The 17,823-nt window shown below is 48.6% G+C and overlaps 1 protein-coding gene across 5 annotated transcripts in view; it reads left to right on the top strand.

Annotated features, from left to right (window-relative positions):
* SVIL (supervillin) overlaps positions 1-17,823 on the top strand; it is a 950,451-nt gene that overhangs the window by 863,885 nt on the left and 68,743 nt on the right. For all 5 annotated transcript variants that reach the window (XM_069648084.1, XM_069648081.1, XM_069648082.1 and 2 more), the window contains 2 exons: positions 4,519-4,624; positions 4,747-4,954. In XM_069648084.1, coding sequence (XP_069504185.1) covers positions 4,519-4,624; positions 4,747-4,954 — 314 coding nt within the window. The remainder of the gene's footprint in view (positions 1-4,518; positions 4,625-4,746; positions 4,955-17,823) is intronic.

Here is a 17,823-nt window from a genome sequence, read left to right as displayed (position 1 = left end):
CCGGATGAGATCCCTGCAGTGGGCTCTCAAGATGCAGTGGTGAGAGTTCTCTGGCAAGATGTCGGATCCCGTTCAGATTCCGCTCTCGGTCACCCAGGATCTTCTATGGTGGGGCGTCGAAGGAAATCTGATGAAGGGGGCACCGTTTTGGCAACCATGGCCGGAGGCGACGATCGTGACGGATGCCTCCCTCACAGGATGGGGCGCTCATGCCAACGAGTTGACAGCCAGTGGCCGTTCATCTCAGTCGGACTCCAGACTCCACATCAATCAGTTAGAGCTGAGAGCCATCAGCTTGGCCCTGAAGGCTTTTCTGCCGTCTGTGCGGGGGAAGACTGTCCTGATTATGATGGACAACACAGTGGCCATGCATTACCTCAACAAAAAGGGGAGGGGAGGGGGCAGGGTCACTCCTGTTGTGCAGGGAGGCGTTGCAGCTCTGGTTCTGGGCCATCCAACAGGAAATCTCGATCTCGGCAGTTCATCTGGCCGGAGACGAAAACGCAGCAGCGGACGCTCTGAGCAGGCAGAGCACGGTCTCAAGAGTGGGAGTTGGCTCAGGAAGTCCCTTTGGAGATCTTCGCCCTTTGGGGAACCCCACAAGTGGATCTCTTCGCCACCAGTGTCAAACGAAAGTGCAAGAGATTCTGCTCGTGGGAATTTCCCCCAAGAGGAGCCTTAGGGGACGTGTTCGTAGGGGAGTGGTCTTTCCTACTGCTGTATGCGTTTCCTCGAGTCCCCGTCATTCCTCAGGTGTTGTGTTGCGGAGGTTCGGTTCCCAAATGATCCTCAATGCTCCGGACTGGGCCAGGAGAACGTGGTACCCAGACCTTCTCGACATGTCCATCTGCCCTCCACGCCATCTTCCCTACCGAGACGATCTTCTCTCACGGGAGGTGGAGTCAGGTTCTCCATGCAGAGGTCGGGTCTCTCAACCTTCATGCTTGGTATCTGAAAGGTTGAGATACAAGGATTGGGACCTCCCGGATGAAATGATGGAGGTGTTGCTTTCGGCCAGGCAGCTCGCAACAAAATCCCTGTACCGTTGGCGGAAGTTCTGCGACTGGTGCAGGGGTCAGAATGTGGATCCTTTCCAATGTTCCATTCCTATGGTGTTGTCTTTTCTGCTTTCTTTAGCCCGCAAGGGCCTGCAAGTGGGTACCATTAAAGGTTACCTGGCAGCGCTGTCTGTATTTAAGTGCTTGTCTGAAAAGTGTTCTTATTTTAAGAGTCCTTTGATTTCACAGTTTCTGAAGGGACTGTCTATTGTGTTTCTACCGTCCCCTTTCCAGGTGCCGGGTTGGGATTTGAATTTGGTTTTAAAGTTTCTGATGGGAGCTCCGTTGGAGCCTGTACACTCTTGTCTGCTTAGACTGTTGTCTTTTAAAACTGTTTTTAGTTGTGATTACTTCCGCACGCAGAGTGAGTGAATTGCAGGCACTCTCTGCCAAGCCACCCTTTACTGTTTTCCATAAGGACAGGGTTGTCCTGTGGCTGCAAACTTATTTTCTTCCGAAGGTTGTGTCTCAATTTCATTTGCGCCAGAAGGCGACTCTTCCGGCTTTTTATCCTCCTTCGCACATCCTGGTAAGGAAGAGGAGAGGCTCCATAGGTTGGATCCTAGGAGAGCTTTGAGCTTTTATCTTTCACGGATGTCCCGGGTCAGAGTGGACGATCAGCTCTTTGTAGGTTATGCTGGACACCGCTTGGGTCAGGCGGTTCCCAAACAGACCGTGTCCAGATGGATTGTTTTCACTATCACTGAGTGCTACCGTTTGGCGCGGGAAGGACCCTCTGGTAGGCTTACAGGGTCACTGTACTAGGGGTGTGGCTGCCTCCACTGCCCTACAAAGGGGTGTTCCTATTCGGAATATTTGTGAAGCAGCCACATGAGCCTCTGTCCATAAATTTATTAAACACTATTCCCTGGATTCCATCCATGGGCAGGATTTGACCTTTGGTAAGTCGGTCCTCTATTCAGCCATTTGATTGAGTACTCTAAATTTCACATTCTAAATTCTTTCCCTCCTCCATAGTACGGTACTGCTTTGGGAGTCTGTCATAGATGTGGAATACGTCGGAGGACACAATCCCTTCAAAGGACAAGTTATTTACCAAACTCGTAACTTTCTTTCGATGGGATGTTCCACCGAGGTATTCTGCATCGCCCTCCCAGCATGCGCCTCTGGAGAATTTCCTCTGTGATTACAGCTTCCATTTCCGCAAGGTTGTAGGCAGTTATACTGGCAGAAGACTGGTGTCACACGTTCTGGGGGAAAAAACTAAACTGAGACAACGGGTGCCATGCTTCCTTATATAACATCCGGGGACGTCGACCCTCGACAGAGGCTCTCGAGGGACTTCCACTAGACGCAGGACGCCCTGTGCCAAAAAGTTTCCGAAGTGCACAGCTGTGGACATTGCATGTCATAGATGTGGAATACGTCGGAGGAACATCCCATCGAAAGAACGTTACCAGTTTTTTAAGTAACTTTTTCGTCTTCTGACAATGTTGTTGAACTTTGAAATAGTTTTGAGCTGTTTAGAATTTCCAACACAAGCACATTGCATCCCTTTGGAGAATACCTTCCATGGAGAAACCTTGTATTGGAAACTAACTTTTGGACACTAGGCCCCATACCTCCTAAGCGCTGGACTTTTGAAGTAAAGTGAATTTTATGTGACTGGTTGTAATCATTTTACCTACATTTGAGTACTTGCCGGTTTCACCCGGATAGTCTAGTTATATATTGTATGTGAACCTACTGGTGAGTGCATATATTTGTTGTATAGTAGTTTTGTGTGACATTACTACCTGCTAGCTTTGTTTTAATGTGCTTTTAAAGGACTAAACAAATGCTTGTATTTTTTTATAACTGATTTATCATTAATTCAGCATAGACAATCAGTGAGAACTCATTTGGTCACGTGACCCCACTCACACCTTCCTGAGATGAAGCCTTAACTGCTCTCCCCTGCCATGATTGGGTTTTGGCTAAACTCAGTCTCCCTGTTCCCTGTTCACCATAACTAGGGTGGCTTCCTAAAATGTGCCATGCAAGTGTTTATTTTAGAAATGCATCTAAACCGGCAGCAACTAGTCTCGACACCTACTCGAGGTTGCATGCCTCGGAGCCTTCAGAATTGCCCCGGGACTGCCTGGTGGAGTGACAAGCTCTCTTGAGGGCTACCTCACTACAGACGCTGCCTTTTGGCGTTCAAGCCTGGAACTTTGGTGGTCCCTAGCTTGTGCCAAAAGTCTCCTTCTTCCAAAATGTCAGTGCCCTAGCATCAGATGAGGCTGAGCTTGAGCTGCTTCCGTGACTGCTCCTGGAAGGTCACCTGTCGCCATCAATTTGCAAGTGGTGAACGTCGCTGGAACTCATTTTAACAGGATGGATTAACTTAGGGGTCTGTACTGCGAAAGTCTACATTCTTAATCAACTGGTGTTGCTTCTTGAAGTTGGACCAGACCGAAAGAAGCACTCAAACCTGCAACCCCCTGGGCACGCCTCACCCGCACAAAGGATGAGAGATTGTGTCCCCAGCGACTCTGATGACCCATCGTGTGACCTGGGAAAACTGGAGTCACGGGTGTAAGTAAACAGAACTGTTCCTGTCCTCCATAGGGTAACAATGGGTGCAAAGCACTTGGTCTACTAACTCCCTCTTTACTTACCTTTGGTCATCAAACCTGGGGCAAGTATCCTACCCTTGGGCTAGCCTTTGGCCTAGAAGAGAGTACTTAGCTGTCTTTGGACAAGTACTTATTCGACTTTTAAATAGTTTTTAACTGTAATAATGCACCACCACAAGCCCATTGTCTCCTTTGTGAGAATACCCTCTCTGGAGAAACCTCAATTGGTACTTGTGACTTTTGGCCACTAGACCCCATGTCTTAGGGCCGGACTTAATTTGGATGGTACCGGTTCTATTCATTGCATCTACATCTGATTTACTTACCTGGTTAAGTATTGATTGCATTGTAAGGGAATCTACTGGTCAAGATATATATTTATGATGTATGGTTTTGTGTGATACTACCTGCTGGTTTAATTTCTTAGTGTATTCTTAAGGCTGAATAAGTAATTGTATTTTTATTTCTGATGTTTGTTAATCTGCTTTAAGATTAATTATCGTGGTGTTCTGTGTGAACTTTGAGGCTATGGGCCTCTCTCACTCGCACGAAAATCCATCTTAACAGATAACACTTAGTGCAGTTACAAATTTCTTTTTTTCTCAGGGCTTACGCACCCATTTGGCAGGACATCGATTTAGGCACAGCTGTTAAATGTCAGTAGGTGCGCCTAAATCCCCCTACGCTCAGTGAGCAGTGGTGCAGTAAAATAGCATGCGTCAAACAGCACACACCGCGATTAGCTGCAAAAATGCTGCTAGTGATTAGAAAAGTTATTTAGTAATTAAATGTTTAGAAATAATGTCTGTGAAAAATCATTTTTGGAAGATGCTCTGTCTAGAAGCCATTCAAATGCAATAAATATTGTTTTGTAATGCTAGGTTCAAGTGCTTCAAGGAAAGGAACCGCCATGTTTTCTGCAGTGTTTCAAGGGAGGAATGATTGTACATACAGGGAGAAGAGAAGAGGAAGAAGAGAATAATCAAAGTAAGTCATTGCTCAGAATGAATGGTCTAGTCATACCACATGTATACATTGCACAAAGTGTCTAGTTGAAGGTGTGCTTTGTGAAAGTATCCTCTAAACTGACGGTCTTCTGCCCTTTGCAGGTGAATGGAGATTGTACTGTGTACGTGGGGAAGTTCCTGTTGAAGGGAATCTGCTGGAAGTAGCTAGTCATTGTAGCAGTCTTCGATCAAGGACGTCTTTGATTCTTCTCAGTGTAAATAAAGCAATTATGTATCTTTGGCATGGATGCAAAGCACAGGCACATACAAAGGAAGTTGGGAGAACTGCAGCTAACCAGATAAAGGAGCAGTAAGTACTGTGTGTGTTTGTGTGTAACAGTGTAGATGATTTATGGGGGAAATGTGACTGGTTAATGATGCATACGAGTAGACTTCAGTATGTGGCGGCCATGTAGTTATGGTTAAGTTGCTAAACCCATAGGAAGAGCACTTTTTGGGTGGCTTATAACTTAGCCCCCCCCGGACGAATCCTCACCAAACATTGGAAAAAAAGTATATGGCCCACTCTGAATTGTTTTGCAAAGTTTGGTGAGGTTTGGTCAAGGGGGGGCAAAGTTATAGGGAGGGTCCCAATTCTTTTTTTTTTCCCATAGACATTATGGGAAAAAACTTTGCTCACATCTACAGCCCAAACCGCGGAAACAACCAAAACGTAAGGCTGACTCACTTCCCCGTTCAGGCCGCAGAATGTCCTCTGATTGGGCAGAAAATCTGCTGACTTGTGAGTGGTCCGCGGACATCGGGACGCGGCTGCTGGTTGGCTGGTGAGAAAATGTGAAATGAGTCGGTTTTCCTGAAACGCCCGCCATCTTGGATACGCTGACTTTTTGGGGCAACATTTCACTTGTCAAACTCCACAAACAATCTCTGGGGATGTGGGGGGGGGGGTGAGGATTGGATTGGATATGGCCATAAGCCAATAAATGGGCTGTTACACCCCCCAAAAGTCCACAAACATTCCAGATGTCCTGGGGCACTCCTGTGGTGTCCGCGGACACTTCAGATGTCCTAGCACATCTGTACCTATTTCTGCATTCGAGGGTTGGGCAAAAGCAGTTTTTGGATGGCTTATAACTTTTGCGCCACTCAGTGAAACTGCATGTAATTTTGCAATTTTATTCTAGGACTAATCCTGGATGGTTTTGCAATGTTTTGTGGGATTCTGTCAAAAGGGGGCAAAATTAGAGGGGGGGGGTCCCAAAATATTGTAAAGGCATATAAATGTGTTGTCATTTGACGAATCTGCACAACATTTAGCAAAACGATTTTGGATCTAGATATAAATGTTTTTCTAAAGTTTGGTGGGATTTCCTCAAGAGGGGTGAAATTTGAGGGGGGTTCTCAACATTTTTAGATGGCTTATAACTTTGTTGCTATTTGACAATTGTGGACAAATGTTCTGAGAAAGATTATAGACCCAACCTTCAATGTTTGTGTAAAGACTGAATGGATTTTGTCAAGTGGGGGACTAAGTTATAAGGCTATTGCATGTACATCCATTTTGACACTTTAAAAAAAATAAAACATGGCGGATTTCAAGCAAACTTGTGAGGAGCATTGGCAAGGACATTAAAGCATGGTTTTGCAAATGTGCCCGTGTTTTATTTTTTGACAAGTGTAATAATGTAGGTACAAAAAATAGTCATATACCTTTGGTGACTGAGGTATAGCCTGTGGCCATGGGCAGTAGCCAGATTGTCTGGGACAAGGCATACGGTCATGACGCGGACAATCTGGTGGTTGATTGTGGTAAAGAAGGATTTTATTTTTAAGTTGGTTTGCAATGTCCCCAGCTGTGAAAAGGAGAGTTCTCAAGAAAGGTATGTTGTGCATGAGTGGGTATTGGAGGGAAATCATTGATCAGACAGAAGTATCCAGTTTGAGTTAGCGCTGCAGATTTTCGGAAGGTGCCAGTTTGGCATGAGAGAAAGGGTGGAGAGAATTTCATACAAAAGGGGAAATTTACTCTAACAATACAAACATTCACTGTTTGGGTGCTCTGGCTACAGAGCACTAACAGTTTACTTTTAAACACAGTAAGATCAGCAATGGAACACTTGTGGCAAAGTGAATGAAGAAAAGATAAGGCAAGTAATATACCAATTTGAGAAGTAATAGGTCAAAATAAAGCAGTTAAAATGTAATACACAGCCTTATATTTATAAGGCTCTACACTTCGCTTGCTCAAGGAGATTGAGGCTAGTGCCAGTTTGCAGGGGCCAAGCAGTTAAATTGGGTTTAAGAAGCATTGGCAAATCCAACTGCCAGTTTTTTTAAAAGTAAAGAACAGTGTTAATAAAGTTCTTTGGAGGCCCTCTCCCAATTCCACCACCTTGGGAGAAACACAAGGGAGTATCCTTGACCACAACTAGGGAGAGGTGTAGGGCAAGGACTTTATGCCAATTAAACCCAATGGTGTTAGGGGGGTGTGGAAACGGATATGTTAACTCTCGCCCTGTACTCCGATTTGCTCTGGGACCACTTCAGAGGCTCCTGTATTCGCTGGTGTTAAATAGAATTTGATTTTTGTGCAATAGTCTTCCCACTTGTGAGCCCATGAGCACTTTCTGCTGGACTCTTGGATTTTTGATCAAGAAAGTGGGGACCCTTTTTCCACACTCACTCAGCCTACCTTCTCTGGGAACCTTTTTCAACCCAAGTCTGAACTCTGGATGACAAGAGATGCAGTGAGGTAGCTCACAAGGAGGCTGATCTCCTCAGGGCATGGTTCCAGGATTCTTCTCAAGGCGTTTTATGGCTGGATCCTCATGGAGGGGTTGCAACTGGTTGCTTTTGCCAGTTTAATGGCTGAAGCGCTGATGAAGACCTTCGCGAGAGATCAGCAAAGGAGCAGGGGTTTGCCCGGACTGTTGAAGATGATACAGGAGGGCTGCAACAATGAGTTCCAGCTCTTCAGTGAGATGTTGCTCTTCAAATGAGTCTTGACGCCACTATTTGAATAATTGCTGCAGGAGTCCTCATTTTATCCTGATTTCTGGCTGGATTGTCCCTGGAGCATACCAGTGGTAAGGATCTTCACCATTCAAATTGGCAGGGCCTTGCAGATCCTAGTCATCCTAGGACCCCCACTGTTATAAAAGATATTCTTATTTGCAATTTTCCCTCGATGATTGTCCAAGGAACCCCTTTCTTTTTGCTTTGATTTCGATCCTGACCTTCAGCTTTACTTCCCTTTTGCTCATTTGTTATGGTGAAAGTGACTAGCCCTTCAGATGGTTTGTACTGAGAAACTTTGTTTCCTTTTTGAACTCTTGCATTTTTACATTGCACACATCACCTTACAGTGCAATGCAATAGGGATACTTGTGTGACTCCCAAACTTAACACACTTGGGATTTTAGTTTGGTTTTATATGTGCACAAAGGACAGCTAGTGGCAGCAGTCCTTGATTTACTTTATATGGAAATTCGCAATTACCGCATATGGCTACTTAACGTGGCTAGTGCCCTAAAATGCCAGTGCTGCACGATTTTTGCTTGTTCTTTGACCAAATTGTAGTTTGGCCTTCTTCTTGCCTTCTCAAGTCAGGAAATCCCATATAAGGCCATGCACCTCCCCAGGAAAGCTGATGCTTTCTCAGTCTTTGTGTGGCCTTGGAGGGGAGCTCGGACCGTCTTGTCCCAGTCCACATCCCTGGTGCCAGAAAGTTTGCTACTGGGGCCGATGTGAAACTAGTGTTTGTCCCTTATTCGACAACTACTGGCTGTTGATCCTTTTCATTGGTGGGCTTGGACTTGCTCTCAGCTACAGTTTTGGATACAGTTTTATTGTTTTTATTTTTGGATAAGGGGACTCCTGCAGCAATTCTTCAGATCTATGTTGGAGCCAAGAATCCTTTGAAGAAGAGCACCTGTTGACCACCCGAGGATGTCTTCTGCAGTGGACCAGCCATCCTCTCCAGTGATTTGCCTGATCTCAGAAGACCCTCATGAATGCTTTGTCCCTTGAACTTCAACTAGTCTTGATGTCTTATTGAGGGTGCATGCCCCAAGATTGTTCAAAAGTGTCACTGGACTGCCCAGTGAACTGACCAGCTTCTTTCTGGGCTACCTCGTCAGAATCGTTGCCGTTCTTTGTTGAAGCCTGAACTTTGGTGGTCATCGGCTTGTGCCATAAATTGCATCCTGCCGAATAATCTGCTTCACATCAAGGCAACCTGTCCTGGAGCTGCTTCTTTGACTGCGACTGGAAGGACGCCTGTTGCTGCCTGCAAACTGTGATCAATGCTGGAACTCACCTTCCTCCGTCCAGTTAAGTGTCCTGAAGAGGTCTGCATTGCAGAAGTCTGCATTTCTTCGACTTGGCTTGCAGTTGCACCCAACCGGAAAAGCACTTGAACCTGCAACCCCTGGCCACCTCTCACGCAAACAAAGGATGGAAGAATGTGCTCCCAGTGACCCCCAGACAATCCATTGTGACCGCTGGGAAAATCGGAGTCAGGGTGGGTAATTAAAGGGTACCTCTGTCCATCCCTGTCCTCCGTAGGGTAACATTTGATGCTAAGCGCTTTGTTTCTCATCTCCCTCTTACTTAACCTTTGGTCCTCGAACCTGGGTCAAGTATCCTGCCCTGGGTTAGCCTTGGGTTTGGGGAGAGAGGAGAACTTAACGGTCTTCTGACAATTTGTTGCTGAGCCTTTGAATACTTTGCAACTGTTTGGAATCACCACTGCAAGTCCATTGCATCTGTTTCCAGAATATCTTACTCAGAGAAACTTTGTATTGGAAACTGTCACTTTTGGGCACTAGGCCCCGTACGTTTTACAGCTGGATTTCTTAAGTGAGGGAATTGTTATTGTGACTGGTTCTGATCGTTTAACCTACATCTGAGTACTGGTTAGTTATTTAGAGGTGTATGATATTTTATTTGTATCGTGCTCGTACACAGGTGTTTCATAGCACGACTAGGCAAGGGAGGGGGACAGGGGAGAACAACACAACACAAAAACGATCTTACTAGGCCCAGTGACATTGAGAACGTGCAAGTGCATTGGAAAGGGAAAAGGTGGAAAAGTGCATGGAAGGTGGAAAGTGCGGAGCAGAGGAGAGCATATACATAATAATAAATAAAATAAAAAGAAAATGGAGGCAATAAACAGTGGTAGTGCAGCCAGCAATTGGCAAGTGCTGTGCTTAAGGCAGCAGACTGAGTAAGTCTAAGTGCAGAAAAAGAAGAAAATGGGGCTGGGGGGGCTCTATGGGTACAGATGCACTCGCCAGTGCAAGGGGTGGCCACGAGGCAGTGCAGGAGAGGGGCAGGGTGAGCAGGTACCTGGGGACAGAGGGTGGCCAGGTGCACAGTGCCAAGAGAGCAGATCAGCAGGGGAGAGGGGGAGCGAAAGTTGAAGCATAGAGGAAGGTCTTGAGGTGCTTCCGGAACCGGAGATGGTTCTCCAAGTTTTAGAGTGGCAGGGAGGCTGTTCCAGAGGGAGGCCCCAGCCGAAGATGGAGATCTACCCCCAGCTTGTTTCTTTGAAAAACGATTGACCCACAGGGAGTTAGAGGAGCAAAGATCTCGGGAGGGGAGGTATTTGCGGAGGGATAGCTGAAGGTATTTTGGACCCAGACCCCAGAAAGCCTTGTGGACAATGCAGAGGGTTTTGAATGTAATCCTTGCATCCACTGGGAGCCAATGGAGAGATTTCAGAGTTGGAGTGATACGATCCCAGGGCTTGAGGCCAAGGACAAGTCTTGCTGTCCTGTTCTGGATAGGTTGCAGAGGTCGGCAGGTAGATTTAGAAAGAGGCTGTTAGAATAGTCCAAACTAGAGAGAACCAGAGCTTGGGAAACAGTGATCTTCTGAGGGAAGGAGAGGAAAGGCAGAGTACCTCTGATGAGGTGCAGTAGGAAGTTTGACTTTTTAGAGACCTCGGAGATATGGGCGGAGAAGGAAAGTGTGGAGTCAAAGATGACCCTGATGTGCTTAACCTCGCAGGTAGGGGTGGGAAGAGGGCCAAGGGAGGTCAGCCAGAGAGTGAGGGAAAAGGATGGAGATGGTGTGCCGATGAGGAGGATCTCAGTCTTGCTGGCATTCGGTCAAAGATCATTGGCGGCACACCAATCTTGAATGGCAGTTAGGCAGTCAGAGATGAGGGAGGGAGAGGAGGTGGCCGAGGGCAGCCGGAAAATGAGTTGTCATCTTCGTAGCGCTGGAAATCTGAGCAAAAAATGGCAACGCAGTGGGAGAGAGTTACCAGGTATTGGAAGTGAACCTACCTATGATATGAACCTACTGATGGATGTACATGTTTGTTTTATATGGTGTTGTGTGATATTACAACCTGCTAGTTTCATTTCTTAGGCTTATAAATAACTGTATTGTATAACTGACCATCTAAGCTGCATTATGTGTTCTTCTGCGAGGACGCATTTGGCCCTTGACCACCGTGACACTCTCCTGAAACTAATCCTCGACTGCTCTCCATTGCTACCTTGGTTGGTTTTTGGCTAAACTGAGTCTCCCTGTTCACAATAACTAGGATGGCTTCCTAAAATCTGCCAACCAGGGCTGAATTTAGAAATCCATCGTAGCACCTACATCTGACCAGCAACTGACACATTGGCCAGGTTGAGTACTGGGACCGGGCAATCCCAGCCCCCACATCCAGCCACAACGCATAAAGCCGCTTTTCTAGGGAAAGCTGAGGCTTTTGACCAGGCAAGTACTTACCATATATGGCAAATGTGGCCCTGAGTGCCCGGAAGGTCAAAAGACAAGATGGCCAAAGGACATGGCAAAATCTCGTGGCACAGCCATTTTGAAACATGGTACTCTAAAAGGCATTTTGTTGTAAAATGAAAAAGTGCACACAAGAATGTCAAAGGGTATGGTAGAAAAATATTCGCTGGCACCAGCCCTTCCTGGACACATCACGCAAGAAACAAAAACAGAGAAAGTATCCCCACTGTTGAAAGCGATTTTCTTTTTGCTGTTCTGTTCTCATCCCATAGACTCCATGGGGAGACCCTTTTCTTTTTGATTGTTTTAGGCTCCGCTCCTGTCCCTTTCCCCTCGCCCTCATTCTTATGGGGAAACTTATCTGTCCAAAAGGCTATCAGTACTGAGACTAGGTTTTTCTTTGTGAATTTCTTGTATTTTTACAATTGCATACATCACCTAAAGTGAAGTGCAGTTAGGCTACCTTTGCATTCTTATAACTTTTTCTGTAATGGTTTTTTGGTTACTTTTACAATGTGCCTAGGACGAGCTGGGGGCAGCAGTAATTGTTCTACCGTTTTTGCAACGTTTTACTTGTGCACTTCTATTTTTACCGAAATGGCTACTGAAGGTGGTAATCGCCCTTACTTGGCCACACCACAAGTTTTTCTCTTGTCCTTTAGCCATATTGTTCTTTGGTCTTCTTACTTCCTTCTCTGGTCATATAATGGAATACCCTTTCCCGGAGAAGCTGCTGCTGCTTTCGCAGGGCTAAGGGATGGTTTGTGTGAGAGCCAGGATGTGGGGGATAGGACAAACAAAAACATGACAGTGACTTTGCAACCTTCAATCTAGTTGGCTCCTTGATCTCAGTCTCACCAACAGTCAAGACTCTAGGGGTTTATCTGGACGCAACTCTGTCTTTAAACCGCCAAGTAAATGCCATAGCCTCCTTGGCGTCCTACTCAACAAAATTGCTAAACGTAGACAGATCCTTCCTCTTAACAGAAAGTTGCCTTACCATCGCCCGAACAGTGGTTGGGGCGAGGCTGAACTATAGTAATTTTCACTTTGCCGGCACTTCCGCACACAACTTAAAACAACTCCAGACTATCCAAAACAATGCCGTATGAGCTGCCTTGAATATTCCCAGGTTGGAACCTATCTCGGCTGCCCAAAAAGCTCACTTTTATACACAGGTGTATCTCTAAAACTGCCCCGCCTTACCTGGCTGAAAGAATTGCTGAGACCAATTCATCCAGGCCCACCAGAACCCCATAGACTAGCCCAACCCATGTTCAAACGATCCAAAGCAAGAGGCGCCAGCTTCCCAGTCATCGCTACCAAGCAGTGGTGCACTCTTCCATATGGCGAAGAGCGGAGGAATCCTATTGGGCCTTCCATAAAGCTTTAAAAACCTAGCTGCTTATCGAACCCGCTTCCATTCCTTATGCACGCTGATATGTGACCCCAGGATTAGTTATTGATGTTTGCTACCAGTTGATGCGATTCCAGTAACACACGTTCATTTATATGCATCCGGTATATCTACTATGACTAGTATCCTGACTAAGGATATTTGCATCCTCTTCCGCGCCTAGATGCCTCTGGGTCTGTGTGTGCTGTACAAATGAAAAAATAAATTAATAAATAGGACTACCTGGTTCCCAGTACACATCCTGGTGACTGACTGTTGCTGGACAGGTGGGCAGTGGCTATCCATGACTGCATAGAACTGCCAGTTTAACTGGTGCAGATCCTTACCATTGGTGGGTTTGAGTGTGCTCCCAGCCAAGTCTTGGATAAAAGGAAGATCATCATTGAAGCCAAATTCTCTCTGAAGAAGAGCAGCCAGTTGACGACCCCTGCAGCTGAATAGCACCAACTCCAGTGAAGTCCTAGTGAAACCTTGCTCTTCTGCCCGATCTCATGAAGTTCCTTGTTGGTACTTTGACCCCTGGACTAGTGGGAACAACAAATCTTGACCTTGCTGTAGGATAGGCGCCTTCTGAGGCTTCAGAAATATCCCTGAGCCCATTGGTGGACTGACCAGCTCTCTCCTGTGCTGCAGCAGTGCATCCTTGGAAATTAGAGGATCCTCAACTTGTGTAACAGGACACCTGCTCCTACATTTGCGTACTTCTTGCATCAACAGAGTGGGCTGTGCTTGCTCCTTTGCCTGCCCATTGAAGATCGCTTGGCACTGCCTGATTTGTGGTGACTCCCATTGCAACTCTTATTTATTGCTCCCTGAGGTATTCTGAGGTGGTCTGCTCTGCAGATGTCTGCATCTTACTCTTACGCCCCGTCCCCTTTCCTCCATACTGTATGGCCGTCCCTTCAAAGGGACGGGAAATGGAACCTTTTTCATGAGGGGGTGCGGCCCAGGGAGCATGCGCTGCTCTGACTCTGCCCTCCGGCACCACACCTCAGTCCCCTTTTCTGCGTCGAGGGGAACGAGCCGAAATCACCAGCGCTCCTGGGTCTGGCTTCGGCCATTTAATTCCACGCCTGGATACTTCTGCTCTTGTCTTTTGTCTTATCTATCATTCAGGTACTCGGTCCTCGGGCGTCACGCTCCTCCCCGGCGCATGTTGAATTCTACAGAGTTCAGCAGGTGTCCATCCTGCAACAGGCTCTTCCCAACTTCAGACCCCCACGCCTTCTGTCTACGTTGCCTTGGCCCAGACCATGGTTGGCAATCATGTTCAGCATGTGACTCGCTGTCCTCGAAGGCTCTGAAGAACAGACTAGTCAGGTAGAGGGAGCTCTTCCAGAGTTCACCTCCAGAGGATCTCAAGAACTTCATGAAGCATCGAAGCAGGCCCAAGGTAGGGCCGATATTTTCCATCGCACCCCGCAAGTGGGAGACTCCTTTGCAGGGACTCGGGGACCGGCCAGGTCCTTCGACCAGCACGTGCACCGAGGCTGCTACAGCTACCGGCCCTCGGGTCGAGGGATCCTTGCATCCTCCCGGGCGCAGTGATGAGGGACTGGAAGGTTCTTTTACCAGGTCTACACCTGAGGCGCTCCGCCCTTTTACCGTCACCATGGCCGAGGGGCTACGCCCTAATACCAGCAATACGTCCAATGGGGCGCCTAAATGCAGCTCCACAGACCCCCGGGACGAAGGTGTCACACCTACCGGGCCTAGGCTGAAGGAGCAGGGCAGGTCTCGTCATCCACACACAAGTCTTGGAGGAGGCCGGGCCGAGCAAGAAGTTGCAGGCATATGGCAGGCAGCTCGACAAAATGGCCACTGCACCAGAAAGGGGCACCCATCCGACGCCTTTCCAGGAATTCGGTGATGAACGAGTGTCAAGATGGGACTGGCCCCAACCAGGTACGTGGCCTACAGTCTACCCCTCATTTGCACAGGGCAGCTTTTCTTTGCGTCCATATGGACAGGGTAGACAGTGACTCCAGCAGCTCCCCGCTACCCCGTCGGCACCTGCCACCTGTGAGCAGGTGCTCTTCGAGAAGTTCCTCGGCCTCATGAAGTCACCTCAGATTGGGGTCATCATCAAGGACGCCATCAGGGAAGTCATTCCCGCCATGCTAGCGGCACCACAGCCTCCTCCGGCTCCACAGCCAACTCTGCAACCTCTGCCGCTTCCTCAGCCTCTTGCTGCGGTCCCATTAACCCAGCCTCTGGCGCCATCTACTCCTCCTCCTCCACAGGATCCTCCAGATCCGCAGGATATGGATGAGGAGGAGGATCCGGACACGCCATACTCAGCCAGGGCCTTCCAAGAACGTCTTGCTGGGCTGGCAGAGTACCTGGGCCTCCCCCAATCAGAGGTCGAGCAGCCGGCAGAGGGGGTTCTGGCTGAAGTCCTCACGCGTCGCTCCTCTGCCAAATCGGGAATTCCTATGCAGACCGATGTAGTCTCCTTGGCCAAGAAGGGCTGGCTCAAACCCCAATTGGCCCAGCCAGTCAATCGATGCCTGGACACCAAGTACAGGCATGTCGAAGGGGATACACTCTTGCTGTCGGCCCATCCTCAACCACATTCAACCACACTCGTTGGTGATCGCTGCGGCATCACTGTACTCCAAGCCCCAGTCGCCCTCGGCAAGGAGAAGATCTTGGAGGCATATGGCAAGAAACTCTATTCCAATGCCTCCTTACATCTACGTCAAGCCAACGCTGATACCATGCTGACAGCCACCAACCAAAGGTTATGGTGGGAAATTGCAGACTTCCTCCTGGAAATCCCCACCCAGAGCCAGTCATGCTTTAAGGCGGGGCTAGCTGAAGCCAAGCTGGTGGCGCATGACCTCATGGAATCCAGTGGCTCATATCGATACCTCAGGCCGTGCCATCTGTATTGCCACGAACATGAGAAGGACAGCCTGGCTCCGGGCAACGAAGTTCAACCCGGATGTCAAGTAGCACATTCTAGATCTACCGTTCGAGGGGGCGGGGGCAGGGTACCTCTTCCACTTCTCTATGAACGAGGAGCTGGACAAAAAGAAAAACGGCTCACAAATGCAAAGTTTTATCCATTCTTACAAAGACCACGCCCAAATCGTACACCCAATCTCAGCAGCGCTCAGAAAGGGGTCATACATATGGAGGGTTCTGCGGCTTTCAGGAATGCAGATCTAGGCAGGTGGACTACTCGCTGTCTCAGAGCCGGCACAAACAACAAAAAGGCGGTGGGGGATAAGGGCTTTTTCCAGTCCTCCTCAGCGTCAGCCTCTGAGGGAAAGAAAGCATGACACGCCCCTTCGGGTCCACGTGTCTCCGGTGGGGGCAGGCTTGCTCTCCATGTACATTTCTGGCATCAGAATTTTGCGGACCACTGGATCCTCTGCTTAGTATCCACTGGGTACCCCCTTCCTATCCCAGCCTCTCCTTCCTCCTCTCCTCTCCTCCACTCCCACAGGTTGGGACAGCAACTTTTTTGGTGGAGATCCAGTCGCTCGTATAGAGCCAGACAGTGGAGGAAGTTTCAGCCTCCCAGTGAGGCTTTGGCTTTTACTCCAGGATTTTTGCCATTCAGAAGAACCACCAGGCGGGCCTGAGAGTTGTGCTGGACCTTTCCACCCTCAACCTCTCCCTACCCCTGCAAAAATTCAAGATGGTTACGCCAGCTTTTATAGTGGAGACATTGGACAAGGGAGCCTGGATGTGCTCCCTGGACCTGAAGGCCGCGTACATACACGTCCCGATTTGGCAGCCCCATAGTTCTTTCCTACGGTTCAGGATCATGGGCTACCATTTTCAATACAAGGTCCTTCCTTTTGGCCTTCACTCTGCCCCCAGGGTCTTTACCGGACTCATGAATGTCGTGCGGCCCTCCACAGAGCGCAGGGCTTCCACATCTACCCATACCTCAATGACTGGCTCGTCAGGGCTACATCTCCGGAAGCGGTTCACCACTCTTCCCATGCCCTTATGAACACACTGCATGATCTGGGCTTCTCGCTCAATCTCAAGAAGTCACAGCTGCAGCCTACGCAGACTCTGACATTCCTGGGCCTCATCTGGGACACATGCTGCGAGAAGGGCTCCCCGTCGGAGGACAAAATCCCGGCCATCAAGAGGGCCACTGCCCACTTCCTCAGCAGTGAAGTGATCACGGCATGGTGGTACCAACATCTCCAGGGTCTACTTGCAGCAGTCCTATTAGCCGTGCCGCACACGAGACTAAGGTTGAGGAGGATTCAGCTGCACTTCACTGCCTGATGGAATCCGGAGCGGGTCTCGCAGTCCGAGATGATCAACGTTCCTCCATCTCTCCACCCGGACCTACCATGGTGGTCCAGGGACTTCAACCTAAGGAAAGGCAAGCCCTTTCGGCCGCCCTCTCCGCAGGCCACCATCACCACAGACTCCTCGCTCGGGGGCTGGGGAGCCACACTTGACGATCTCTCGATCCACGGCAGGAATACCACATCAATTGGTTGGAGCTGAACGCCATCTGGCTCGCGCTCAGAGCATTCCTACCACTTCAGGGGCAAGGTTGTCCTCATCCAGACAGACAACTCGACCAGCATGTACTATGTCAACAAACAGGGAGGCACCAGATCCCCTCCTCTGTGCAGACTGGCGATCAGCATGTGGGAGTGGGCCCTGGAAAACGACATTTACCTCACGGCAGTCCATCTCCCGGGGGAATCCAACCTGGAAGCGGACAGACTCAGGCTGGGAGCGGACAATTACGAGTGGCAGCTAAACAACCTCGTTATTCAGGAGATCTTCAACAGGTGGGTTCACCCCCACGTGGATCTCTTTGCCACCTGGCACAACAAGAAGTGTCCCAGTTTGCATCCTGGCAAGGTCAGGACCCCGGCTCTCTGGGCAACGCATTTCACCTCCAGTGGATCGGCATGAAAGCCTACGCCTTTCTGCCCACTCCCCTGATCCACAGGGTAATTTGCAAAATCAAGGACTCTCACCGACTCCTCATCATTCTGATGGCTCCATGGTTGCCGGCCAGGCCATGGTTTTCGGAGCTACTCAGCCTCTCA

This window comes from Ambystoma mexicanum, chromosome 2q (genome assembly GCF_040938575.1).
Source record: "Ambystoma mexicanum isolate Mex_15411 chromosome 2q, UKY_AmexF1_1, whole genome shotgun sequence".
Taxonomy (NCBI): Eukaryota; Metazoa; Chordata; class Amphibia; order Caudata; family Ambystomatidae; genus Ambystoma; species Ambystoma mexicanum.
Note: the sequence above shows the minus strand (reverse complement) of the source record. Positions and strands in the feature narration are given on the sequence as shown.